The following is a 27,453-nucleotide window of genomic DNA, read 5'->3' as shown; positions in this document are numbered from 1 at the left end:
CGGCCGGGGAAGCGGTAACGGATCCCGATTTGAAAAGGCCCCGAGCGCTCAGTTGCCGGGATCTCGCGAGAACCGGTCGAGGCTGGGCGACTGGGAGATGGTGTAAGCCGGTGGGGGTGGTAGGGCGTGGGGGAGGGGAGGCAGGGGGACGGGGGTCAGGCTGCAATTGCTGCGGGTGGCGCTGCACCTGCCCGGGGAGGGCTTGACCAGTCCTGAAGCCCCCCGTTGGGGTCTGGTTCTGACCAGCAGCCCGCCTGTCGCTTGGCACTCAGTGGGGTCCTCGCTTACATACAGCGGGGTTAGAAACCGTTGGAACTCGGAAACCCAGACTGTTCAATTCACCCCAGGTAGGAACAGTTTAAGTTAGAGAAGCACGCACTGCTTTGCATCTTTAAAGACGTCTGCAAATCTTCAGACTCCCCTTAGAAATCCTTTAAATGAGGCAAATAAATCATTTTCCACTTCAGGGCTTAGGCACTCTGTGGACATTCAATAAATAATTGATGACTGACTGCAGTTCACCAAAATGAATGGCTTTGGATTTCTTTGAGGATTGGTTTTTCTCCAGGGTGAGGATTTCCTTGGAACTCAGCTATCAGCTTAGAAAGAGAAGATTGAAGTTTTTAAATTTTCCGGGCAACAATCAATGGGGGGAATCTATCATTTTCACCATGTATCTTGTACTAGATTAGCTGATAATGGACATTTTTGTTTTTGATTATGTGTTGATTGTATGCTGATCGAAATTATATGTGAAGCAGTTATAGGCACTCAGACAAACTTAATTACCATACGGAGTTTTAAAATATAGTCATAGATTTGTTTCCGTAAGTATGAAAAAGAAAGCCATTAAACTTAACTTCTAACTCTTGAGTACCATACTTCACATTGAAATAACTTTTCTCAGCTGAAAGGTTCAAAGACCTTCCCAAACATTTTCATAAAGAAATAAACACGTACAGTTTACCTGCTTTGCAGAAGAATATCTTACTTTAGTGGTAAAGTTGTGGTTAGAAACTAATACTCAAATAGTGCATAATTTCAATTATCCCCTGTTCTTTGGATTCCTGCCCTCTACCAAAAAACACCATAAAACATCTGATCCTATATCTGAAGAGTTGAGCTACTTCAAATACACACACACACACACACACACGCACAAACACACACAATCAGAACATTTTAATAGTGATAAGAATGCTTGATAAAATACCACTGTTAGGGTGCTGCCTACAGTGTTTCATAAACAGGACAAATGCTATTGTGGTTGCTGCACAAATTGTTTCTCTTCAGTGGACCCTGAACATAGTGTTTGGAGTGGCAGAAATGGCATTTGATTTTAACAGAGAAAATCTAGATTAATACACCTGCACTGCCACTTCCTGCCCTCAACACCTTGGGCAAGTCACTTCACTTTTCAATCTCTCCACAATACAAATGGATACCAATACCCACATTGCAGGATTAAGGTGAGGATTAAAAGAAAGCACCTTATGTAGGGCAAAGTGCTATACAAACATAAAGTAGTACTATAATTCCCTCTCTCCAGGCTCAGCAGCATTTTAGTCAGAGAAGCCAGGTGATTTTCCCATAGTACTATATTGTAAGTACTTTCAAAATATTCATTATTCTCCATTATTCTTTTGCTGTCATTGAATTTAATGATGAAAACTTAAATTGTTTAAAAATCCTTTAAACAATTCAATATCTTTTAAGAGGCCTTTGTGCTTAAAACAGAGTAGTAGGCACATGAGAAATACAAAAGTGAGTACAAGAATGGCAATTATCAAAAGGACACAAAAATAACAAATGCTGGCGAGAACATGAAGAAAGGGGAACTCTTATACACTGTTGTTGAAAATGTGAATCAGTGCAACCATTATGGAAAACCGTATGAAGTTTCCTCAAAAAACTAAAAATAGAACTACCATATGATCCAGCAATCCCACTGCTAGGTATTTATCCAAAGGAAAGGAAATTAGCATACCAAAGAGATATCTACACCCCCATGTTTATCACAGCACTATTCACAATAGCCAAGATATGGAATCAACCTAGGTATCAGCTGACAGATGAATGGATAAAGAAAATGTGGTGTATATACACAATGGAATACTACTCGGCAATGAAAAATAATGAAATCTTGTCATTGTGGCAACATGGAGGAGCCTGAATGACATGTTAAGTGAAATAAGTCAGGCACAGAAAGATAAATACTGCATGTTCTCATTCATGTGTGGGAGCTAAAAAAAAAGAAAAAAGTTAAACTGTTAGAAGTAGAGAGTAGAACTATGGATACTAGAGGCTTGGAAGGTGAGAGGTTGGTAAATGGACACAAAATTACAGCTAGATAGAAAAAAAATAAGCTCTAGTGGTGTACAGTAGTGCTAGGCAGCTATGATTAACAATAATTTATTGTATGTTCTCAAATAGCTAGAAGAGCCATTAAATGTTCTCATTACAAAGAAATAATGAATTTTTGTGATGACAATTTGCTAACTACCCTGATTTGATCACTATACATTGTATATATGTATTGAAATAAAATTCTGTACCCCAAATATGTACAATAAGTACATTTCAATTAAAAAATAGATTTAAAAAATAAATTTAAATAAATACATATCTATTGGGAGAAGGCTTTTATAAAGAGCACTATTTGAGTGCTGCGATAGAGATAAAAGGAAAGTATAATTAAAAATGCATTTACTAAAACTGGAGACCAGCCCATGTGCCACAGTGTGCTGATTAAAATATTTATCTTGATTACTGCATTTTGGGGAACCCCCTTTAAATTTTGTGCCTAAGACAAACACTTCATTCACTGTACCTTAGTCCTAATAAATGCATAAAGAGCAGAAGTGAATTCCTACTGGGGAGTAAGTGAGGGCTTCAGAGAAGAGCTGGACTTTAAAAGATGGAAAGAATTGGGGCAGGTTCTGAAGAGAAGAAAATGATGAATCCTTGCCACTCCATCTGACTTCTCTTAGAGATTGATCTTTCTTCCTCCTCTTGTTATTCATACTGTACTTACCTTACCTAATCTGCAAAAGATAAAGAAAAAATAGCTATTAATATTCTATTGCTGAATTACATTTCTATATTTCCTTCCTTCCTTTCTACTTTTATTTTTTTAGTGCATGTATGCCCATGGAAAAATTTTTAAGTAATGTTCAAATTTTTATCTTTCCACAGTTCCCACTGCAAAGGTGTTATCCTTTGCAATTGCAGAAAATATATCACGGATACAATTTCACATAACCACTTAGTTTTCTTTCTTACAAATTGGAATGTGTGTTTGTGTGTGTGTGTGTGTGTGTGTGTGTGTGTGTGAGTGAGAGAGAGAGAGAGAGACCATTACACATGGCTAGAAATTTAACCCTAAAATTCCAAGATATTTTCAATCAATGCCTTACTATGTGTATCATTTAGGCAATGTGTACACCTTCTAGTAACAGTGACTGCATGTAACAGTATCTTAAACAAGACATTACACATGGCTAGAAATTTAACCCTAAAATTCCAAGATATTTTCAATCAATGCCTTACTATGTGTATAATTTAGGCAATGTGTACACCTTCTAGTAACAGTGACTGCATGTAACAGTATCTTAAACAAGATAGACATTATAACCTTTTTAAGTAAAACAAAAACAGAGGGGCATCCCATAGAAGATACAGTAGCTCCACAGTCATCATGGAATCAAGTTCCTGCTACTTTAATCTTCCACATTGCAGGGTGAGGCTTCCCTTTTTAAGGTTGCCCTATGGCCCAAGAAGGCTACTGGAGAGCTAGGCATGTGGTCTGCATTGTAGGTCAGAAGAAGTTCAGAAAAGAAGGATCCTACCCAGAAGTCTCACACAACACTTCCACTTACAGACCAGAACTTAGTCACATGACACATTCAGCTGTAGGAGAGATTGGCTAGTTTGGGGGCTGGTCTCACTACTAGGGTTGTGATCATCCTTTTTCTTTGTCTTTGAGAATTAAAAGGCAAAAACCAACAATATGAAGTAAAACAAAAAGTATAATCTGATTTTTAAGTTAACCTGCTTGACTATATAAATTAAATGGCTGCGAGTCCTGCCATCCTTCAGCCTCCCATAGTGCCTCAGGTGAATAGCAGCGCTCACCTGGGCCTGGGCCTGGGCCTGGGCCCTGCCAAAGTGCTACCACCTCTGCCTTGGCACCCTCCACTCTCCGCCAGGCTGATGGCTGGTGAGGTGATGAGCTGTCCTCTCCCCAGAGTCCCAAGGGTTGGGGGAAGGAGATGGGATCAGGCCACACTGACAAAAGGACAGAAGGGCCAAGCTATAATTCCAGAATCCTCTATGTGTTTTCAAGAGCAAAGAAAATGAGTACATCTCTGGGTTGGTGTCGTTTGAGGATGTGGCTGTGAACTTCACCCGGGAGGAGTGGCAGGACCTGAATAATGCTCAGAGGACCCTGTACAAGGATGTGATGCTGGAGACCTACCACAGTCTGGTGGTGTTGGGGTGCTGCATTACCAAAGCTGAGGTGATCTTCAAGTTAAAGCAGGGAGAGGAGTGATGACCAATAGAGGAAACCCTAAACTAGAGCCTACACGGTCACAGATCTGAGAACAGCTGGTCTGCATGAAACAAACACATGCATTATATAATCTCCAAAGACGATTCTCACATGTATATCCCCATATTTTATTTTGCTGAATATTTTTATAAATGTTTTCACATTTTACTGCATCTTGTCGGATTGTGTTTGACACATCCATCTTATGTAATGAATCAGGACCAATAATATTTTACATTTGACTCCCTTTCATCTCACACTTTACATCAAATCCATAGAAAATTCTTTCTGTTTTCTCACTACCTCTATTGTTGCATGGTTTCAGCCACCTCAGTCTCTCACAGAGGTGCTTCCAGAGAGTCAGATCACATCTGAAACAGTTTTCCTGCCCCCTCCACATATTCAGGCTCTTTCTGAATATGTGCAGCCAACTAGGCCACCTGCCTTCGCATTGATTGTGACTTTTCTGCAAGGGTCCTGTTGTTCATCCTTGAAGTCTTAGCTTTATTGTCCACTCCCAAGTTCCTCGTAGTTCATCACACAAGTCTGTAGGTCTAGAAGCCCAGTGGTGTCCAAGATTCAAGCCTTTTTTTTCTGTTAGCTTCTTAGATGTTAGACAAATCAAAGGAACTGGACAGAAACTAGTTTAATCTCTAAATATCCTATCATCCTGAAAACTTAAAGGGGACCTACAAGAGACTGCCACATACCTTTAGAAGTCTGTATATCCAATGATCAAACCAGTCTGAATGACATACGATAGCTGTACATCAGACATGTTTTTATAGAACAAACATTACAGTTTTATAAAGCGGCTCATGAGTTCAGCAACCTACAATGCACTTGCTATTTTTTTTCCTACATTGATTTAAAATACTAACTTATAAAAATGTCAGCTGATAATTTTAATTTTTGATCAGATTCTTAATTCTTCCATGTCATTCTAGGCTTTTTTTTTGTATTTTTTTCAATTTATTTTTTATTGAAGCATAATTGATTATACATAGTTATGGGGTACAAAGTTGACTATCAGTAGTTGTGTACAATGTGTAATGGTCAAATCACGATAGTTAGTTTATTCATCACTACAATTCATAATCATTCCCTGTATCTATTAACCAATTTCTCATTAATTTGTCATTAATCCTCCACCCTCTCTCTCCTTCCCCTGTTCCTCCTCTAGTAGCCATGGCTCTGTTGTCTTCTTCTGGAAGATCAACATATAGTTATGATCATTGTTTCTTTCTATTTCTCTTTCTTTATTGTTTATTTGTCTATTTATGAATTCAGCTTACACTTATGAGTGAGGCCATGTGGTATTCCTCTTTCTGCACCTGGGTTGTTTCACTTGGCATGATTTTCTCTGGGCTCATTCATGTTGTTATGGATGGCATAATTTCGTTCTTTTTTGTGGCTGAGTGGTATTCTGTTGTGCCTGTGTACCATGTTTTCCTTATCTGGTCATTCACTGATGAACATTTGGGTTGGTTACAAGGCCTGGTTATTGTGGATGGAGCTGCAATGAGCATGGGATTGCAGGTATCTCTTTAACATGAAAAAAATAATAATAAATTAATTAATTAATTAAATGGCTAAATTTGGAGGCACTAAGTTTCTAAACTTTAGAAAGTAAAATGTTCTCACTGTTTTTGAAGCTTAAAAAGAAAAGTATAACTTTTAAAAATACTATGGGTTATATTAAAAATTCATATATATTTCCCTTTTTTCTAAGAAATTGATTACGTGATGAAAATGTGAAGGTTATTTTCTTTCTTTTTTTTTTTTTTTTGTCTTTTTCGTGACCGGTAAGGGGATTGCAACCTTTGGCCTGGTGTCGCCCACACCACGCTCAGCCAGTGAGCACACCGGCCATCCCTATATAGGATCCGAACCCACGGCGGGAGTGTCGCTGCGCTCCCAGTGCCGCACTCTCCCGAGTACGCCACGGGGTTGGCCCGTGAAGGTTATTTTCAATAGAAAAAAATGTTTAATCTTACTCTGACTGTCTTATTTCCTCTGTCTGTCTCTCTCTATCACCCCCACCACCACTGTTCTGCTTAATTTGAGTCTATTTCATTGCATTTAGTATTCTAAAAATAGATTCTGTAGGAAGATCTCTACCTGCCAAATGAAGCTTAGAATCAAGACAATTATCTGAATAATCGAGGCAGAAACTCCACTTTCAACTCAACTATTTAAATAATTCAGATAATACCAAGGGTTTTGCTTGAATTCCTTAGATAATTGTTTCATTTTTCAACTTTACAATCCTAGGGGCATTGCCCAGTAACAGATTTACTTTTGATTTTTGTAAGCAATATTGGTACATAATTTTTTTCTTTGAAGACTAAAGACTCCTATAATTCCAAGATATTTTAATCTCAATTTGTTAATCACTTTTGAATTTCTTAGCTTAAATTATCCTGCCTTTTCCTCAATCTCACTCCAGTGACTTTATTAAAAGGCAGATCGGAAGAGCAAATTTCCAAATCCCTGCTCTATTTCCCTTTCTACAGGCATAACTACTCCCTCCTCCTTAACAATTCCATGAATTGGACTTCCTCTTCAAAGCTATGGATATTATATGGCAATGTTAACAATCCTCAGTTTGGTATCCTAACTCAAAGAGTATTATTGAAATTGATTGCTTTATATCAAATAGTGTTTTAAAATAATTACCCTTTTAAGCAACATTACTCTCAATTTTCAATTACAACATTAAGAAAATAGGTTTCTTAAAGTGATAAATTATGAGGTTCAACCCACATGGTGTCCAGTGTACTTGAAGATAATCCTATAAATGGTGATGACAGAGATACTACCTGACACAATTCCTCTTCCTCTTCAATTTAGTAATAGAAAACCAATTTGTTTATGGTAGCTATAAATATTACTAAAAGTTCACATTTTTTAGACCCACTTGCAGTTACATGAGCCCATGTGACTATTTTCTGGCCAATAAGATATAAACAAATGTTGAGAGGACCATGTAGGAGGTTCCTTAGAAGGAACTGACTTAGCCCAGAGAATAGCACTTTTGTCTTCTCTTGCCTCCTCCTACTGCTGGCTTGGAAGGGAGAAATGATGTCTATAAGCAACAGCAACCAAGCTGGACCATGAACTGACCTTGTAATTGGAAGCTAAGTGTTGAGGATGGTGAAACAGGGAAAGAGAATCCAGATCTCTGATGACACCATGAAGCCACAGTAACAACCCTGCATTCCTACCCCCAGACTTCTTTTTAAGAGGAAGAAATAAATTTCTATCCTGATTGACTTGCTGCTATTTGGGGGCGGGGGTCTTTCTATTGTACACAGCTGAACTTAATCCCAATAACCACTATTTTTAATTGAAGTGACTGATTTGCCTCAATAGTTTCTTCTAGGCTGTGGTCATATACAAATACCAGTTTAAAAATGTTTTTCTGAAGACATCATTTACATTGGTTTTGGTTTGTTCCTTTGCTTTATGCTGTTGAACACTATAATTTCATATCTGATCTCCATTTTCCCTTTTTTCCTTACTGATAGAACCACAATTTTGTTTAGGGCAGCAATGTGCCCAGCTAAAATACTTGGAGTGTAAACATAGGACACAGCTCTAACTAATGAGTTGTAAGGAGTAATATACTGGAGGTTCTGGGAGGATCTTTACTTTGCCTTACTTCCTTTCTGTGACACTACAGGGTGAAGTATCCATCTTGAAACCATGAGTCAACAGGTATGAGGGCCAATGCCACAAGCTAAAGATGACAGATCAGAAAAATAGGAAACTGAAACATTGATGACCTCACAGAGCCATTGTATAAGCCCTGGACTGCCCACATTCAACCTTCTTATTTGGGGAGAAAAATAACTTTCATTGCCTTTAGGCATTGTGGTAGGATTTCTGTTACTTCAGTTTCATGAAATGGAACAGAACAAAAGTTATGCCCTTTTGATCTATTGCAGCCCTTTTCAACAAGGGTCACACCATTCCTGATAGCTGATTGTCAGCCTGGTTTGTTGGAAGCAATTGTTTTTCTGCAGTACACAAATGTGATACATTTTTTCATGGTGTATTGCAGAATGGAAGATTGAAGTAATTTCATGTCATTATATTTCAATTTACAAACTGTTTAAGCATGCACAAAATATATGTGTATATATGTAATATGTATATAAGCAAACTTGATAACATATATTTCCATCATTTTCATTTCTGTTTTCAGCAGTCAGAAAAAGAAATAAAGCTTTTGATTCAGTCAAACACTGTAGATATTTCATGTAGAAAGGATTTAATGCAAAAAGTCTTAGAGGTTTACACAACAATTAGCAGGGCTGGGAGAACAAAGGTCTAGGAGCTATTGCTAGAACTGAAAAAATTAGAAGGGCAGGAATCACAAGAAACCACCGCCATGGAGCCATCCATGACCTGTGGCAGCAAGGTAAGTCTCAGGACTTGCTTATGCCCAGAAGCTACTGGTATAACATCCCACCTGTCATGTGCAGCATTCACAAAGTACCTGCAGCTGCTGCTGAGATTAATGGTTTCTTCTTCTCTTCTTCCTCCCAAATTTTGTAACAGTGCAAAAGGTAGCATTGAAAGATAAGACCCCTTCTTAGAACTTTCCAGTTGTCTTCTGTAGTTGTCTAAGGTGATTTTGTGTCATTCAGTTTAGATTTGCTTAAAATATGAGGTATGAGTTTTGTTTGGCTAACTTAGTTTTAGATATCTGATATCAAGTATGCAGGTGCTTTTTAACAATTGTTTTCTGAAAAAAACAATTCATGTTCTATAAAATAATGCACTAAAAATAACTGACAGCTTAAGAAAATGGGAAGACAAGCCACGGACTGATAAAATCTTTGCAAAACTCATATCTGATAAAGAATGTATATCTAAAATCTATGAAGAGCTCTTAAAACTCAACAATAAGAAAGCAAACAACCCAATTCAAAAGTGGGAAAAAATCAGAATAGACACATCGCCAAAAAGATAAACGAATGCAAAATAAGCATATGAAAAGACGATTAACATCATATGTCATTAGGGAATTGAAAATTAAAGCAACAATAAGATACCACTACGCACCTATCAGAATAGCTAAAATCCAAAACACTGACAACACCGAATGCTGATGAGGATGTGGAGCAACAGGGACTCTAATTCATTGCTGGTGAGAATACTTTGGAAGACAATATGCAAGTTTCTTACGAAGGTAAATAAACATAGTCTTACCATACAATCCAGCAATCACACTCTTAGTTATTTACCAAAATGAGTTGAAAACTTATGAAAACACAAAAGGCTGGCCAGTTGGCTCAGTTGATTAGAGCACAGACTGCAACACCAAGGTCAAGGGTTTGGATCCCCATACCAAGCAGCTGCCTATAAAAAGAAAAAAAAGAGGGGCCGGCCCGGTGGCGCACTCAGTAGAGTGCGGTGCTTGGGAGCGCGGCAGCACTCCCGCCGAGGGTTCGGATCCCATGTAGAGACCAGTCTGCTCACTGGCTGAGCAGGGTGCGGGTGCAACACCGAGGGTTGCGATCCCATTACCGGTCACAAAAAAAAGACAAAAAGGAAAAAAAAATAAAAAGAAAAAAAGAAAGAAAAAAAAAAGCCTGCATAGAAATGTTTATAACATCTTTATTCCTAATTGCCAAAAATTGGAAGCAATTGAGATACTCTTTGATAGGTGAATAGATAAATAAACTGTGGTGCAACACCGAGGGTTGCGATCCCATTACCGGTCACGAAAAACAGACAAAAAGGAAAAAAAAATAAAAAGAAAAAAAGAAAGAAAAAAAAAGCCTGCATAGAAATGTTTATAACATCTTTATTCCTAATTGCCAAAAATTGGAAGCAATTGAGATACTCTTTGATAGGTGAATAGATAAATAAACTGTGGTATACCCATACAACAGAATATTATTGGGCAATAAGAAGAAATGAGCTATCAAGCCATGAAAAGTCATGGAGGAAGATTAAATGCATATAGCTAAATGAGAGAAGCCAGTCTGAAAAGGCAACAGAGCCTGTATGACTCTATACATATGTTCTGGAAAAGACCAAACTATTAAGGACAGTAAAAAGATCAATGGTTTCCAGGGGGTTATTAGGAGATGGGTTTTTCAGGGGGTTATTAGGAGATGGGAAAGGGATGAGTAGGGGATGTGAAATTATTCTGTATGATAATATGATGACGATGCCTCTGTGCACATTTGTCAAAACCCATAGAACTGACCAACACAAAGAATGAACTCTAATGTGAACTGTTTCCAGGGGGTTATTAGGAGATGGGAAAGGGATGAGTAGGGGATGTGAAATTATTCTGTATGATAATATGATGACGATGCCTTTGTGCACATTTGTCAAAACCCATAGAACTGACCAACACAAAGAATGAACTCTAATGTGAACTGTGGACTTTAGTTAATAATCATGTATTGGTTCATCAATTGTCAACAAATGTACCACACTAATAGAAGATGTTCATAACAGGTGAAACTGTGAGGGAAAGGGAAGCAAGGTATATGGGAACTTTCTCTACTCTCTGCTTGACTTTTCCATAATTTTTAAACTGCTCTAAAAAATAAAGTCTATTCAAATAAAAAAGTCTGGTTCTTAAAGAGATTTATGGAAAATTAATGCAAAAATATAAGCAACATCACAACCAGCGCACTACAAAAATACGAACCTAATGAAAATGCTAGCACAGTTTAAAATGCAAGTTAAAATATACATTACAATATATTTACATCTTCACAAATTTATTTTAGTTAAATAATGATGGAAAAAGTACAAGGAAAGGTTGAGTTATGAAAACAAGGGCAAATGCACAATGACCAGGCAGAATTGTTTAATGCGTATTTTCAAGACAGAAGATGTGGTCCAACTGAGCCAAGAGGAAATAGGGGAAGTGAGTGGACATTGTCTACAATGGAGCACTGCTTCCCTCCACAACTTACCGCATTCAGCTGTGTTACTGGATTGAGAATTTAATTGCTTTTATTTGGTACTCAAAATACTAATATATTGGGGAAATTGTGTATAAAACAATTGATTTCCACATTCTGTTGACATCCCTACTTGCCAAGTATGAATTAACTGATTCACATTACAAAAGTGTACATTGCAGCAGAAAAAAACTGCTTTTGTCTTTCTGTTTCTTTGGTCAAGCAAAATAAGCCAATTTCTAAATAATATACTGTGGTTATGGCTCACACATTCGAGGAGACTGTGCCCAAGGTACCCTATCATACTCCTCAGATTTAACAGTAAATATATAGACAGCTTGAAGTACACTCTAAATGAAATAACTTAGGCTTACAGGTAGTAAAATTAAAACCAATTAAATGAAACTTTATTTAAATAGATCATTCTGAACTGAAACAGTTAGTGCATTTTTCTTTGCAGAAAAGTTTACCAGCAAAACATAACATCTCATTTTCAGTGACACTCATCAAATAGACCAGCATTAGATCATTGTCTACCCTGAAGTGGCATCACGTTCAATTCACTTATGAGTCCACTCACTTAGATAATTTCTTCACTGTTGACAAAATCCCACACAGTCATTTTCCAATCAAATCTAATCATCCTATTACTGGACTCTCTAATCCTATTTCAGCACATTGGGCATTGGCTACTCTCCAGATATCAGATGGTAAAATGACCTAAAGGAAGAACACCAACGGAAAAAAATGAAAATTAATAGAGTGGTTTTATAAAAATACAGGACTTTAAGCCACTCAACACTTAGTTGCAAAACTGAGTGAGATCATGGACCATTGAGTTATAGCAAAAATTTTTAAGTGGGCTCCTTGAATTATCTTGGGATTATAGAAATGAACCTCCACGTGTCCATGAATGAATAAGTTGTGAGCAAAATATCTGTATATATGTATTTTCAGGGAGAGGGCATATATTTCTTAATAAAATATTAAAATCATTCTTAATCACACACACACACCCCCAAATTAAAACCACTTATGTGGAAAAAAGGCATGGGTAGCTAAAAATTACACTGAAAATAGGTAGTGATACATTTTTTAAAAATAAACAGTTGAATTTCTAATAAAGCCAATTGTCTAATACCATCTGAAGCCAAATAAGCATTGGATTAATCTAGAAAAATAGTTATACCAAAAGTAATTTATTTTTATCTTTAGTGCACTCTCTTAAAATTTTGCATTTGAAAGATGTGGTATCCAATGTTTGAATCGAGAGCAATATTCAAATAAAAAGACACAGTTAATTTAAAACATTTTAGCTCTTAAGAAGAATAATCAAACTTCAGCCAGATAAATTTAGATTACCCTGAAAAGTTGAAGGTAATATATTGGCCTAATAAGTTCAAGAGGATATCCCACTATACAAAACTTGAGAGCAAGAAGTCAACTGGAGCCAGGGTGGCAAGAACTCATGCAAGCAAAATTTTTCTCTGAAAAGAATTTAGAGCTGACTTAGAGGAAATTCTTTCTTTTAAGTTCTTTGTGACACCCTCATTCTAGGGTAAATTCATTAGAGTGGGCTACCACGCTCTCTAAATTCCTACAGTTACCATGTCTTCTAACGAGATAGATAATTAACACTTCCAATCTCTGACATAGAAAGTCCTAGTCATATATGGGACACTATTTGGAGTATAGAAGGAGAAATGGGGAAACACTGTGTTTTGAAGTTAATCTGATCTGTAGTTATAAAAACAGAAAATTTCTTCTGCCAACTTAACATTTTAATATGTAGTCATTATAATTTGTTTTTATCTTCATAGCTAATTAGATGATACATTTTTCTTTATTTTAGTATCCTATTAAAAATAAATTTATAAAATAACCATATACTGTCATTCAATAATCAACATTTTTGGCCAAAAAGTGGAGAAATTTACTTATTCATTTACTTACCTTATTTCTGTTTTTATCAGGACATTTTTATAAGGACACACATTATACAGATAATTGAAAGAAAATAACATACTATTACCTGAGAAAACAAAGTACGGTAGTTAAGACAATAAAGAACACAAATATAAAAGCCTGAGGGTCTTATACTCATATAATTATTAATTCTTAGCTCTTAATTTGACTCTGGCATCCTTGGTTGCTAACAGAAATGGTAAATGAGATGAGTTACATGATTTTTATTGTATGTAAGAGCAGAACACACCACTTACCCTGAGTTGGTTTAAGTGAGGAGGAGGGGTGTGAGAATTTAATCCATGAAATTGGTATTAAAGAAATGTTTGGGGGGAGCTGTCTAAGGGATCTAAATTCCTTAGGCATCTTTATATAAGGAATAGTAAGTAATGTGTTGACCAAGACTTTAGTAACAGTCCTGTAGTAGACAAAGACTGGGTTGTGTAAGCTGGCAGTTGTTTCATATAGAATATTTTTATATAAGTTGAGAGCATACGGTCAAAGCATAGTAAAGGCAATTCTGTCTTGGGGTGTCCTAAACAATGTCACCCACATATTTACTAATTCTAATAATTTGAATTACTCTGAAATCATAGACTCTCCAGAAGTAGAGATTAACCATGAGTGTTCTACGGTCAAAGCATAGTAAAGGCAATTCTGTCTTGGGGTGTCCTAAACAATGTCACCCACATATTTACTAATTCTGATAATTTGAATTACTCTGAAATCATAGACTCTCCAGAAGTAGAGATTAACCATGAGTGTTCTGGAAAAACATTCATACATTTCATATTTTTCAACAATTTTTTCAATAAATGTTGGGCAGCAGAAATTGGCAAGGACCTAAATTGCAAGTATTCTGTGTTTTACCTTTTTGTAATTCTCCATCACTTCTTTGGCAATGGACAATAAAATACAAATAGCATATTTATCTCTGTGCTTCTACAGAACTTTGTAGAACTTGCCATGTTGTTTTGCAATGTATCTTCTCAAGGGCAGAAACTGAATCTCATTTATCTTTGTATCCTGGCATCTAGCAAAGGAAGTCGAACATAATGGATTTTTAATCCACTATGCTTTCCTGAATGAGCCACTTAGCAGAATTTTGAGAGCATCACCACCTCTCATATAGTTGAAAAAGGTCAAGGTCGTGCACCAACTAACACCAAGGAACCTAATTTATAGTCAAAGCTTTCCTTTGACACCAATTCAAAACCATTAACTGGGGATACTGTATCAAATGATGTAGGTATGGAATTTTTTTAAAAAAAATCAGAAAACCATCCAGAGCAACCTACAAAATCTAAGCTTGTGTGTATGATGCCAATGACGTGACAGATCAATGTTCATACAAATGATCTATGAAAAAAAATAGCCCTATCCCACTTTCTAAACTGAGTGAGAATAGATCTGTAACATTCAGATTTTAAAAATCAGCTTCATGAGAATTTACCATGGAGTCATATTTAAAGTCATAAAATGACAAGTCAAAGTCCACAATCATGATAATAAATTCTTGGTGTGGGGCCTATACATCCAGCAGCAGAATCATATAGTGAATAATTACGTTTTTAGGGAATCTACAGGTGCTTGCAAATTGTAGGTTTTGGATATAACAACTAAACATAAATAGAATTAGGAACCTTATAACTGAATTTGAAGAAACAACCAGACCCCTAAAATTGGGATGAGGAAAGAGGTTTCTGTTGTTTTGTTTTGCTTTACTTTGTTTTCAATATGGCTTAGGTTTAGAATCTATGTATTCAACACTTTAGAAAACTGCCTCGCAGTCACATAAGGGCCTCATCGAACCATTCTTCGCTAATGTTTTGGTCTCTCCTAGTTCTCACTTGGGAGCGAGGTCTCACTACGCAACATTTCAGCACTACGGACAGCTCCTGGGCGCCTGCTCCTGGGAACGAGAAGAGGTTCAGTTGGGTTTGTGTAGAAGAGAAAAGGGGGAAGAGGAGGGAAAAGAACTCCAAATGACCCACTCAGTCTCCAGTTAAACCAGTACACCTTTCAATCTCGTCTTTCCCTTATCAGGTGAGAAGAAACAAGTAAGAATTTAGCGCCTACTATTCGACTGTCACCGAGCACAGCAAAGTGCCCGCGGCGGAGCTAGGAATGCGGCAGGGGAAAACAAGGATTTTAGCAATAACTTAATTAAACCCCCACTGCCTTAGGAAGCAAAAATGGTGATGAACCCCGATTGCTAACCTGCAGGGTGTGATACGAGTTAAAATGAGCTCTCTCTTTCTCTCTCTCTCTCTTTCTCTTTCTCTCTCTCTCTCTCTCTCTCTCTCTCTCTCTCTCTCTGTCTCTCTAGCAAAACTGAAGGACAGAGCCTGTTGCTGCTGTAGCCGATTCCCGTCCCCCTGTCATTTCCCACTTCCTTTCGGTCTCACATACATACACGGTCAGATGCTCTCACATACACACGCACGCGCGCTAATGTTTACACCCTGCTACACCGAAGAAATCCATGCATATTTTCCTGCAAATACACAAGCGCGCGCACACGTACTTCAGCGGGCGCCACGTCCTCTGTCTCTCACCCACAGACACAGACATTTACACACGTAGGCCAGGACAGCGCTAATCAAAGTACTGTGACTCCACGCAGGTTCCCAAGACACGCCTTTTCGTTGTTGCTCAACCGATCAGCGAACACAGACAAACCTGCCAACACTTAAGCCTACTCGCTGGATTTCATCTCCATGGCAACAAGCATGGAAGGTGAGATATCGCTGCTGCGAAGTAACTTTCTCCCCCTTCCCTGCGCATTAACTGACAGGGTTCCAGTGCGGGTCCAAACGAGAAGCATGTCCTCATTTTCCTGTATTTCTGAAGCAAGGGAGCGGGAGGTTAAGGAAGATGAGGGTGGAGATGGGGGTGGGGGTGAGCCTGCAGGTCTGGTGAGTTCAAATTCTGAAGGGGAAAGAACCCCAATGCTTCCGCAGCTGCTGATGCTGCTGCCAAAAAAAAAAAAAAAGCATGGGTTGTTGTGTGTGCAGATTGCTAATGCTTCTCCCGTAATGTTTTGTAGGAAGTTTCCATGCTTCTTCAGTTTAATATGTAGAAAGAGAACTGAAGACAAACAATGCAGAATGATGATTGTCTAGATTTCTCTAGTGAGACATTTTGAGAATTTTCAGACAGGTTTCCCAGTGCTTGGGAAGGAATGAGTGCCAGCGTCCTTGGGAGCCCTCCAAAGATTCTCTTAAGAGGGTATTTCTCTTAAGGTTGAAATCTGAGGGGTTTGGGAGTGGATTCTGACAGACCCCAAGGTTTTGGATCTCTGGGAAGCCCTGAAATTTACACAGTTCACCATGAGGAAGACATCTGGGTTTGTAATTTAAGATTTTCCTTTGATTCCAACCCATTTCATTCCTAATGATTAACTAGTTCTATGCAGATGTTGCTCCAATGATGCTTCTTTCCTTCTTTATTTTTAATATAGGATTTAATAGCCTTTATATTTGGTATGGGGTGTGTATGTGTATATATGGGTGGGTTCATTGTTTTCTAAGCTTGGATTTTCTTATGTTTCATTTCACGAAATTATTAATTTCATATCATTAGCATTAGAGATTATTATATCTAATGACCAGTACTAAAATACTGTTACCCAGAACACCATATTCCACTCTAATAATTATTATTTTAGGTTTACTGTTTGGAATACCATTCTTAGGTAAATAAACAAGAGAAAAAAACCTGTTGATTAAAATGAAATACAGGAGGTTCCTTTTTTTTAAGGGACACATACTTTTTTAACTGGCTTCTGTAATTGTGTATTGTATGCAAATTAAAATTTTTGTGTCTCCTAATCAGCAAACTTATTTCGCAGAAGAAATAAACATCACATACAATACTCACGTACATGAAAGTCTACATGTCAGGTAGAAAAATACTGTTATTTTTGCTGACTAATTACAATGGTATGACGTGTATGAGTGATCATAGAAAGAATTTGGTTTCTTTATTTATTCGTTGCTAACTATGAAGCAACTCTGTGGGTTCTGGGCCTTTTGATATCTATAGGCATACCCTTAGCCCAATCCTGTGACTCATCAGGACTTAGAAATCTCACTGCTTGACAATTGTAATAAAGAAAATGGTATACTTTGAAGCAAATTGCTCATTTCTGAAGTATCTAATCATTTATTCTAGTGAATGTGAGTCAAGACAGTATTTGATCATTTGCAGTAATATTATAAAAATATACTTAACTTTTTAAATCATAATACATATAGGCCCTGATATTCAAAGTGTGCAATGTTGATAGTTTTACCCAATTTTTATGGTGTAGCATATTTAAAATAACTTTTACCCCTACCCAATTTTATATTCAAGTTCCTTTTGTTTTTAATTCCTTTTTTTTTTTTTGCTGACTACTTTTTTCTCATATGGGTTTTTTTATTTATGGTTTTGTAAATTCATGATCAAAATTCCTCTCACATTTCTTTCATTTTCTCTTTCCCAGGATATTAAGATGATGTTTTCCCCCTGGAGTAGGCATTACAATGTCTGTTTTGCAGAATCTGATGATTTTTGCTTTCCTATTTCTTTAGCAATTAGAGAAAGTAAAAATGTATCTTTTACCCATATTTTTATCCAAGTATTTTGGATACCTTATTAATTATGAGAAATTAGTGTTGTTACTAAAGACTTTTATTTGTTCTTACCAGTATTTTATATCATATTATGCTCTATATCATCAGAAAGACACAAAGCTCAATACACTTAGCAGTATATTCTCGAAAACTTTAGACTTGGTGTTGAAATGAGATAAGTTTTTCATTTCACAGAACAAGTAAAATGGAAAGTTTGGGCAATTATTTGAAAAAAATTGAGGTCTGAAAAACCAGTATTTCAACTGCTACATATATGGCTTAAGTTACCCAGACCATCTATTTGCTGAAAATAGTGTTAGTCAATTGCTTAACTTTTTGCTTTTATTTTCCTGTACAGATTCAGCCTGCAGCAATGGCCAGACTTTTTTTCAGTCTTTCGATATTACCCTTTCAGTTGTCCTCCTTGACCTATAGTTTATTTTCATCTTTAGGACAAGTAAAATCTTAAGATGAATATAAAAGTCTGAGTTTTTCTTTTTAAGATATTTATAAAACATCTGTTCTTTCCCAACCCAAAATTTTTGTTAAAAATGGAAATTTCATAGTTCTTTGAACCCCTGGTTAATCTACTTGGCTCTTGTTTTAAAAATTGAATGCAGGGCCGAGCCCATGGCGCACTCGGGAGAGTGTGGCACTGGGAGTGCAGCAGCGCTCCCGCAACGGGTTAGGATCCTATATAGGGATGACCGGTGCGCTCACAGTGCTCACTGGCTGAGTGCGGTGCGGCCGTTCAAAAAAAAAAAAAAAAAAAAAAAAAAAATTGAATGCAATCCTCCCTCAGTATTTGTGGGGGTGGGGGTGGGGAGGGGTGTTATTGGTTCCAAGCCCCCTCCCATCACCGCCTCCCCTACAAGGGACCACAATCCTCGGATACTCAAGTTCTTTAAGTTGGCCCTCTATAGCCACAGGATTCAGAACCTGTGACTATGGAGGGCTAACTATTTGGTCATATCCTTATTATTGAAAATGATCAGTCTAATGATTTAACTTTCTGCAACTTTAACTACTTTAACTTTTGTGCAAGTTAAACATATTTTCTGTCGTCTTTTGTTTTGTTTGTTTTTTTGCCACCTGACTCCATTTTCTCATTACCCATCTCTCCTAAATCCCCTTCAATTTGGTGTCCCTCCTGGACACTCAACAGAAGTTTTATAATGATAAAATAATTCTGAATGCCAAAACCAAGGCCTTGTTTTTCAGTGCTGTGTTTCCATCACCACTGCAGAATTTGACACTGTTAACCGATGCCTCCTTCTAGAATCCCTAGCTTCCTTTGTTTTAAGTGAACTTCCTACTACAGATTTACTCAGGACCCTGAGCACTCCTGATATAACTCCACTAGGAAGTCCTGTTTTCTCTTTGTAGCAGAGGCATTTCTTGAGGCTCATTGCTAGGTTTCCTCCATCTTCAATCCTTTCTGGTAACAGCAAATAGAATCTTAATGGAATTACAACAAAATTGCCCAATGGATCAATCTAAAACAAGTCCTAAAACAAGGCTTTCTGCAACATAGCATTTCAAATATTTAAGTCACAGCTAATGTCTTCCTTGGTCTTCCATTTCCTAGGCAAATCTCAACAATCCTTTCACTCTCTTGAGTTTTGACCTGCAAATTTGAAGGTATTTCAAAAAGTTCTTGTAAAAATAGAATTAAAAGATAATATGAATCTTTCCATGAACTTTTGGAAGTTCCCTTGAACTTCTGTGTACTGGGCTCTCTCCATCCTGGATAGATTATTCTATACAAAATTTATTTGACAGTAATACCCTTAAAATATTCTTTCTACCAGGAATTTTATGCTGGACAAAATTATCTGGATTAATTTATTTAAAACTATCTATTGAATGTCTACTCTGTGCCAGGCATGAGCACAACAAATTCATAAGCCCAGGACAAAACTAAATTCTTCATCTACTTTCTAACTCTAGATTTTGTTCTTATTTTTTAAAAACTTTGATTAATGAAAGCACTATCTTTATACTTGTCCAGCCTTAGTAGAGTGGAGTCACTTTTGATGCCTTTCTCTCCATGGCCCACTACCTTCCATCAATTGCCACATCCTACCCCTTCTATATTTATAAGTAACTTTCAAACCCACACCCTCTTCTCCACATCGACTCCCTAGTGAGGGCCCTCATTGCCTCTCATCTAACCACTTTTTCCCATGATGCTCTCTCCCTCAAATTTATGTCAACTTCAACTTCATAATCAAGCCACTCAACCTTTAGGCAAATAAATTTCAAACTCTTAGCCTGACAGTGAAGATACTTTACTATTTGGCTCCAACCTACCTTTCTAATGTTTTGTTTCCCATATTCCTCTTTGCTTGGACCAAATTGCTCATGATCTTCTGAACAAATTCAGCACTTTCTGCCTTTATGTTTATTGTCATGCTCTTTCCTTCTCAACATATCTAAACCCTTCTGTCTTTTAAGACTCAATTGAAATACAATCCCTTACAAGAAAAACTTCTCTGATCTGCAGATGGGCAAAATATCTGTTCCCTCTAAATTTGTTTACTCTTTCTGAATCTCTCTTTTTTCACCAAGACGTTGAAGATAATATCAATCCCATATGACTGTTGTGAGAATAAAATAATATATGTAAAGCAGTATTTGATTCACAGTAGATGTTAAGTACATTTGCTTCCTCCTCCTTTTGTCTTTGCAGAAGCTTACATTATTTTATTCTTGTGTGTGCATGCCTTCTCTTCCTTGCTAGTTGGAATATCTTCGACTAGAGGAATCCCTGTCTGCTAGAACATAGTAGCAACTCAATAAATAGTTTTGGATGAAAGTATAGTGAATGTGTAATTATACACGGCCCAACTGATGCATAATAATAGTATTATTACTTTCTATCACTTGCACCCTATTCAATGTAAGACAGCATTTGCTTTTTCAAGCAACTTTCTCACATCTTTGGCTCATACTAACTTTTGATTAACTGCAACTTGCAGATTTATTTCAGATGAACTGCCAAGTCATGTCTCTCCTATCGGGGTTGGTACATCTTCCTCCTTCCGCTCTAAACACAGAACTTTAGAAGTATTTCGATCAAATTTTGTGACTGATTTCAACCCAGAATTCTAGTTGCCAGGATTGTCTTGAATATTGATTTGTGAGCTACTATATAGTTTCAGCCAAACTTTGTGTCAAATTTGATAATCATCACTTCAATGTCTTCAATATAGTTACTTTTCAAAAATACTGCGGAGGATGTAGATAAAGGTAGACCTTTGTGATACTACATTGGAGACATAACTCCATAATTATAAAACCCAATATCTAATAGGGCAGTACAGTGAACAATGACTCTTCATAAAAATACCATTATCCAATATAGTTACTTTTCAAAAATACTGCGGAGGATGTAGATAAAGGTAGACCTTTGTGATACTACATTGGAGACATAACTCCATAATTACAAAACCCAATATCTAATAGGGCAGTACAGTGAACAATGACTCTTCATAAAAATACCATTATCTAAGAATATCTTACATCTTCTCCACAAAGATATCATAGGAGACTGTTGAATGCATTGTCAAAATCACTAATCTCTCTTCATGCTATTTCCCTGATTCACCACGGTAGTAGTAAACTTTCAAAAAGAAGTGAATTTGGCACTACTTATTAAACTCATGTTAACTTATAATGACTTCTTAAATGCTGATAAATTACCTATTAAATGATTAATTATGGATTTTCATAAAAGATTAATTCCAAGTTACCAATGTGTAAGTTTCACAATTTCCCCTTACTTCTTTTGAAAATTGATACATTTGTCTGTTCACATTCATACTTCTGGCAGCTCTCCTATGGTCAGTAATATCTCAAAGATTTTTAAAGTGTATCTGCATGTTATAAATCATCTGATCCTGGAAGTTTTAATGCATTATTCAACTACATTCTGGTCCCCCTCCACTATTTGATGTTTCTGTCATTTTTAAAGACCACGCTACATTGGTTAAAAAGACAGAAGTAGATTAAGTAGTTCTGCCTTTTCTTTGTCATTTGATACCATTAAACCATCTTGCAAAAGTAGGGGGTTGAATCCTTATTTCTTGATACAAACATACACTATATGAAATCCTTCCACTTCAACGCCTTTGCTACGGCTGTTTCCTCAAACCTCAATGCTTTTCCTTCAGATATTTTTACAGTTCCCTCTTTGACATCATTCAGGCTTTGGGTCAAATTTGTCTATCTAGGGAGGTCTTTGCTAACTTCTTTAACTAAAGGAGTGCCCCCTCCACCATTATTCTCTTTCCACTTAACTTGCTTTGCTTTCTTTCATAGTATTTATGACTGCGACTGCCTGGCGTAGTGTATAGATATGAGGACAGATACATAGAGATAGATATTTTAAAATAATTGTGTCTACCTCCTCCACTGGGATGTAACCCTCAGTATGGCAGGTGCACATTGTTATCACAATACACTAGCACAAAGAACAGTGCTGATATATAACAGATACTCAGTATGTATTTGTTTGGTGAATAAATTAAAATATTAGTATATGTTACCTTAAACTCATTAAACTGTTTAGACTTCCTGACAGCATCCTTAATGTTTTTGGTCACTTCTCAGCATTTGCCCTAGTTGCACTGCATTTCTTCTATATTTGTATCAATAATAGAGAGATTAAGAGTGCTTATCAATTATGTTTAAAGCCACGAAATAGCCATGTATCTATTTCTTCAAGGTAGTATAAAAAACAGTGACTTTATTCCTTTATTAACAGTGACTCTGTATATTCAATTATTGTTTATAGCCCTACCTGATTCTAAAAGCCTTTGAAGTAAGTTACAATAATCTTTTTAGCTAAAGGTATCAGCCAAGTAATGCAGATGGTAAGGGCAAAAGAAGAAGAGGTAATTATACCAGAAATCTAAAACTGATCAAAGTCACTGTAATTGAATACAAAGTTTAACTCTGTACTTCCTGATAGACTAATGTCAAAATAATATTATGGCTACATACCTTTCCTTAGAAAATGAAAGGAAACTCACAAAGTTGATAAGAAGTATCCGTTTTCTCTACTTTTGAATACTAAAAACAATGTGAGTGTTTCTCAGAATGCTATATTAATCAATCAATCAGATAGGAAAGAACAGAAACACTGACCTCTGAAAGAGCTGCTGAATTTTGATACTTATCTTCAAGGCTAATATTTGAAATAAAATAAAAGTGTTCTCTTTTATTTTGACTTAATGCATTTTCATGTTTTCTTAATATTTAAAATTATATTTTTACAAAACAAAAACTTTATCAAAAATTATATTCTTCCTCATATTTAGTTTAATTCAATTAAAATATTTACTGAATACTTATAATGTGCCAGGAACTGTGGTAACTACTTGAAAAGTAGTTATTTCTCCATTAAAAAATGATATATAACTCACTAATTTACATTTGATCTAAGACTCAGTACAAAATATAAGGGATTTTGTGTCTTTAACTAGGAAGATACCTTGTTTTAATTTAATAGTGACAAATGAGATGAGTGTTTGTACTGATACCTCTAGAAAATGACTCTTTGTTTGGTTGGTTAGTTGGTAGGTTTTAATAGGAATAACAGAGTCTAATGGATTAATCACTGGCTAACAGCCAACATACAACTCTTTCAATGATCAGCTCTGACCCTGTGTCTGTATCTGCATTACGATTTTTAAAAACACCTAAATAAATTTAAATAATACTATATTATACTCAGTTTGGGCTGTTTNAATTTAATAGTGACAAATGAGATGAGTGTTTGTACTGATACCTCTAGAAAATGACTCTTTGGTTGGTTGGTTAGTTGGTAGGTTTTAATAGGAATAACAGAGTCTAATGGATTAATCACTGGCTAACAGCCAACATACAACTCTTTCAATGATCAGCTATGACCCTGTGTCTGTATCTGCATTACGATTTTTAAAAACACCTAAATAAATTTAAATAATACTATATTATACTCAGTTTAGGCTGTTTCTACATGACAGCAAAATGAACTAACTGAAAGATGAACAAATCATTAAAACTGCCCAGGTTTTTTAACCTGTGTGGTGCCAGTTTTTATAGACTGGGTTCACCAGAAACCAGACTCTGAGACAGAGTTTAGCGTACCAGACTTTTAGTAAGGAGTGTCCTTGGACTGAACACCTGTGGAAGAGTGAGGAATTAAGCAGGAGAGGGCAGAATTTGAGCTGCGATATTGACTCAATAACAACTTCAGTTGACTCCACGTGAAACCTAGAGCTGGAATGGTCCTTCAGCATTGTCTTCCTTTGAGTCAAGACGGCCTTTATACTATCATATCATTCAGCTATTGAATATTATCTTCCCCTGGAAACAGCCATGACCTTGGATGAGGCAGCTCTCTGCAACTGAAAGCCAGTCTGTGAACGGCGCTGACCTCTGAGGAGGACTGGCCACATTCTCAGCTGCCTGGCCACAAGCCAAGCCCTTCCTGAAGGGAACCTCTTGGGCACACCACAGTATTCACCAGTAAACAAGGTTTATTACCTTCTCTTAACCACATATCCCCTGAAATATCCAAATGTTGTAGCCTAGCAAGGTTATGCTCTAGTGGAAAAATAATTTGAAGAAGTTACTCGATTGAATCAGTTTTACATGACAAATGCTTGGTCCAGCATCTCCATGTAGAAACTTCCTGCTTTTCAGTTTCTCCATCTATTAAACAAATGAACCAGAAAGTATATAAATCTTAACAAATTACCTTTAATTGGCACAGTCAAGAAAATTAGAGATTTAGCCAGAAAAAAGTTCCAGTTAAGTCTCAGGGTCATTAGATATTCAGTCCAGTCTCCTATGCCTTTTATAGAATAAATAGCACAGGAACTCAATCTTCAGAAAGATCACTCTGAGCCACTTAACTGTTCCTAATTTTTTTAAAAAAGTTAAAGTATGCTTACTATACTGTATTTATTATAGCACAAAAATGATTTGGTGAAAAGAAATTCAACAGAGGGGTTTGAACAATATTTTTTTTCCTACTATTAAACAAAAACTCAGACAACTAGCTACCCCAGAATGTATTAAATATTTCTGTCACTTAAGGTTTGAAGTTAGAGCTCTTTTGTAATCCAAAACATTATATAATAAAATATTGACAGTATTAATTGGTGCATTGTTCACTGAATAATGTTGAAAACTACAAGGCTTGTTCATGTTAACTACTCTCTTTATCCACTTCTTACCTCCTTTCCCTTGTTCTGTCTCAATTGTTTTCCAAAAATTGAATCTCAAAAAATCCCAAGTATCAATCATTTTAAGAAATATAATTCTTAAAAATTATCAGAAGAAAGCAACAATTTATTGTTCATGTTAACTACTCTCTTTATCCACTTCTTACCTCCTTTCCCTTGTTCTGTCTCAATAGTTTTCCAAAAATTGAATCTCAAAAAATCCCAAGTATCAATCATTTTAAGAAATATAATTCTTAAAAATTATCAGAAGAAAGCAACAATTTAAAAAAAAATTACCATCAGTATTCTTAGTTATTGTTATAACAAGCTATTTGGTGACAGTCCTCTCAAGAAGAGTAGCTGTACTTTAGTAATCATTTGATTAAATTAACAAATTTCTACTTTATTTTTAATGAATTAACTTAAGACACCAAATGGGAAAAAAGTCTTTTGTTTAAATTCAACATATACTTTCTGGACACTTAGTTGTAGTTTTAGCCTCTCAATATACTAGGTGCTTAGGAGTGAATATCTGGTTGGGATGAAGATGGGGGAACTTGTCTTGCAGCTGAATTTACAGAGAAAGCATGCTGTTTAACTTGGATTTTATGTTTATTTAGGGTGTTCTGAAAGCTGATGGAGATGGTGGGGAGGTGGCTGATGGCCCACAGCTACTGCTGCTTGTTACTTGCAAGCTGACATGTTGGGCACTGTTTATATTAATATAACTTCTCCTTTTAGAAAATGAACATTTAGTGTATGGAATGGTAGTAGAGATGAAAATGCAAGTACCTAAATGTAAAAGCTACAGGGGGTGAGAAAGAGAAAAGACATTACATCTGTTTAAAAGGATCACGATTTGTATCAGACAGAATGGTACTGGAGATAGACCTTGAAGTACGGACATTAAACAGCTCGGCCAGCTTATACTCCATGATTACTCACAGTGTTATGTAGTCATGCAAAAATGAAGTGATAATTAAATGGCAATTCAGCTCAGAGAAACAATGACTTAACCATCTAGCAATGAATCAAAAGTTTTTAGGGCTAATAATTTGAATATTCATATTCATACTTGATTTTATGTTTAGAATATGTGGACGCAGTTTTATGGGCCCATAAAGGCAATTCTGTAATTATTACAATAGAAGTAGCATCTCCAATGTCATTTTGATTCTGATCCACATATGACGTTTTCAAACATCTTTTGTGAGTTAAGTCAAGAGGGTTTGAAAATGCCAGATTTTATAAAACAACTATCTGCCCAGTACCATACACGGGTAAAACTAAACTGAGTCCAATTTTGTACCTAGGCCAAGAGGTGATTCCAGCAGGAATTGTGAAGAGCCACAACGATGTGCCAGTGAATAATGAGTAGTACCTACTGTGGCAACTCTTCAGCTAAGATGAGCGTCAACGAAATATCAGCTTTCTCACTGACTCTGGAGCAAAAATCTGGCTTTGCTTTTGTTGGGATTTTGTGTATCTTCTTGGGACTCCTTATTATCAGATGCTTCAAAATCCTCTTAGACCCATATAGCAGCATGCCTTCCTCTACATGGGAAGATGAAGTTGAAGAGTTTGATAAAGGGACATTTGAATATGCACTCGCGTGAGAGTTCCAGCTTTACGGGTTTTATGGTTATGCCTTTGGGACACGTGGTGGGTGCATTTGTGACCTTGAGTGTGCAGGCGAGAGGCTCATTTCATTCACTGAATTCAATAAACATCTATGATTAACTTATCCACCATGCTGTGTAAATGATAAACCGTTGTTGGGCTTCCTCTCTTTTCCCACATCATGGTTTCTAATAAATAGAGCATAAGAATCACTTCAGCCATATACACCATATTTAAACTTAACTCGAACAACTGCCTTGAATTTGTGCCTTTTTGTCCTCTGTTAATGAACCGTGAGAGGCTTCCTACTTCCTCCCCTCTGCAAAGCTTAGTCTCCCTCTCTATATTCCAGAGTTGGCCCCTTTAGCGTTAGTGAATTAAGTTTTAAACATAAGGGGCCTTCAGAATATAATTTTTCTAATAACAGCCATAGGTAAAAGGGTTCACAGGTTAAAAAAAAAAAAACAACCTCAAAAATCTAACATCCAAACCCTACAAGCAACCACAGGGCCAAAAGGTCCCCAAATCTCACGACATGATGA

At 36.5% G+C, this 27,453-nt stretch overlaps 1 protein-coding gene across 2 annotated transcripts; it reads left to right on the top strand.

Moving 5' to 3' along the window:
- Window positions 1-16,015: 16,015 nt before the first annotated feature.
- CTXN2 (cortexin 2) lies at window positions 16,016-27,035 on the top strand. 2 transcript variants are annotated; one of them, XM_008593447.1, is made up of 2 exons: window positions 16,016-16,194; window positions 26,605-27,035. In XM_008593447.1, exon 2 carries the CDS (start codon window positions 26,662-26,664, stop codon window positions 26,905-26,907), a length of 246 nt encoding a protein of 81 aa, XP_008591669.1. In that variant the 5' UTR covers window positions 16,016-16,194; window positions 26,605-26,661; the 3' UTR covers window positions 26,908-27,035. The 2 variants fall into 2 exon arrangements, with proteins under 2 accessions (XP_008591669.1, XP_008591670.1); XM_008593448.1 differs by lacking the exon at window positions 16,016-16,194 and adding an exon at window positions 16,536-16,804.
- The last annotated feature ends 418 nt before the right edge of the window (window positions 27,036-27,453 follow it).

Source organism: Galeopterus variegatus, unplaced genomic scaffold (assembly GCF_000696425.1).
Source record: "Galeopterus variegatus unplaced genomic scaffold, G_variegatus-3.0.2 Scaffold9146, whole genome shotgun sequence".
Taxonomy (NCBI): Eukaryota; Metazoa; Chordata; class Mammalia; order Dermoptera; family Cynocephalidae; genus Galeopterus; species Galeopterus variegatus.
Note: the sequence above shows the minus strand (reverse complement) of the source record. Positions and strands in the feature narration are given on the sequence as shown.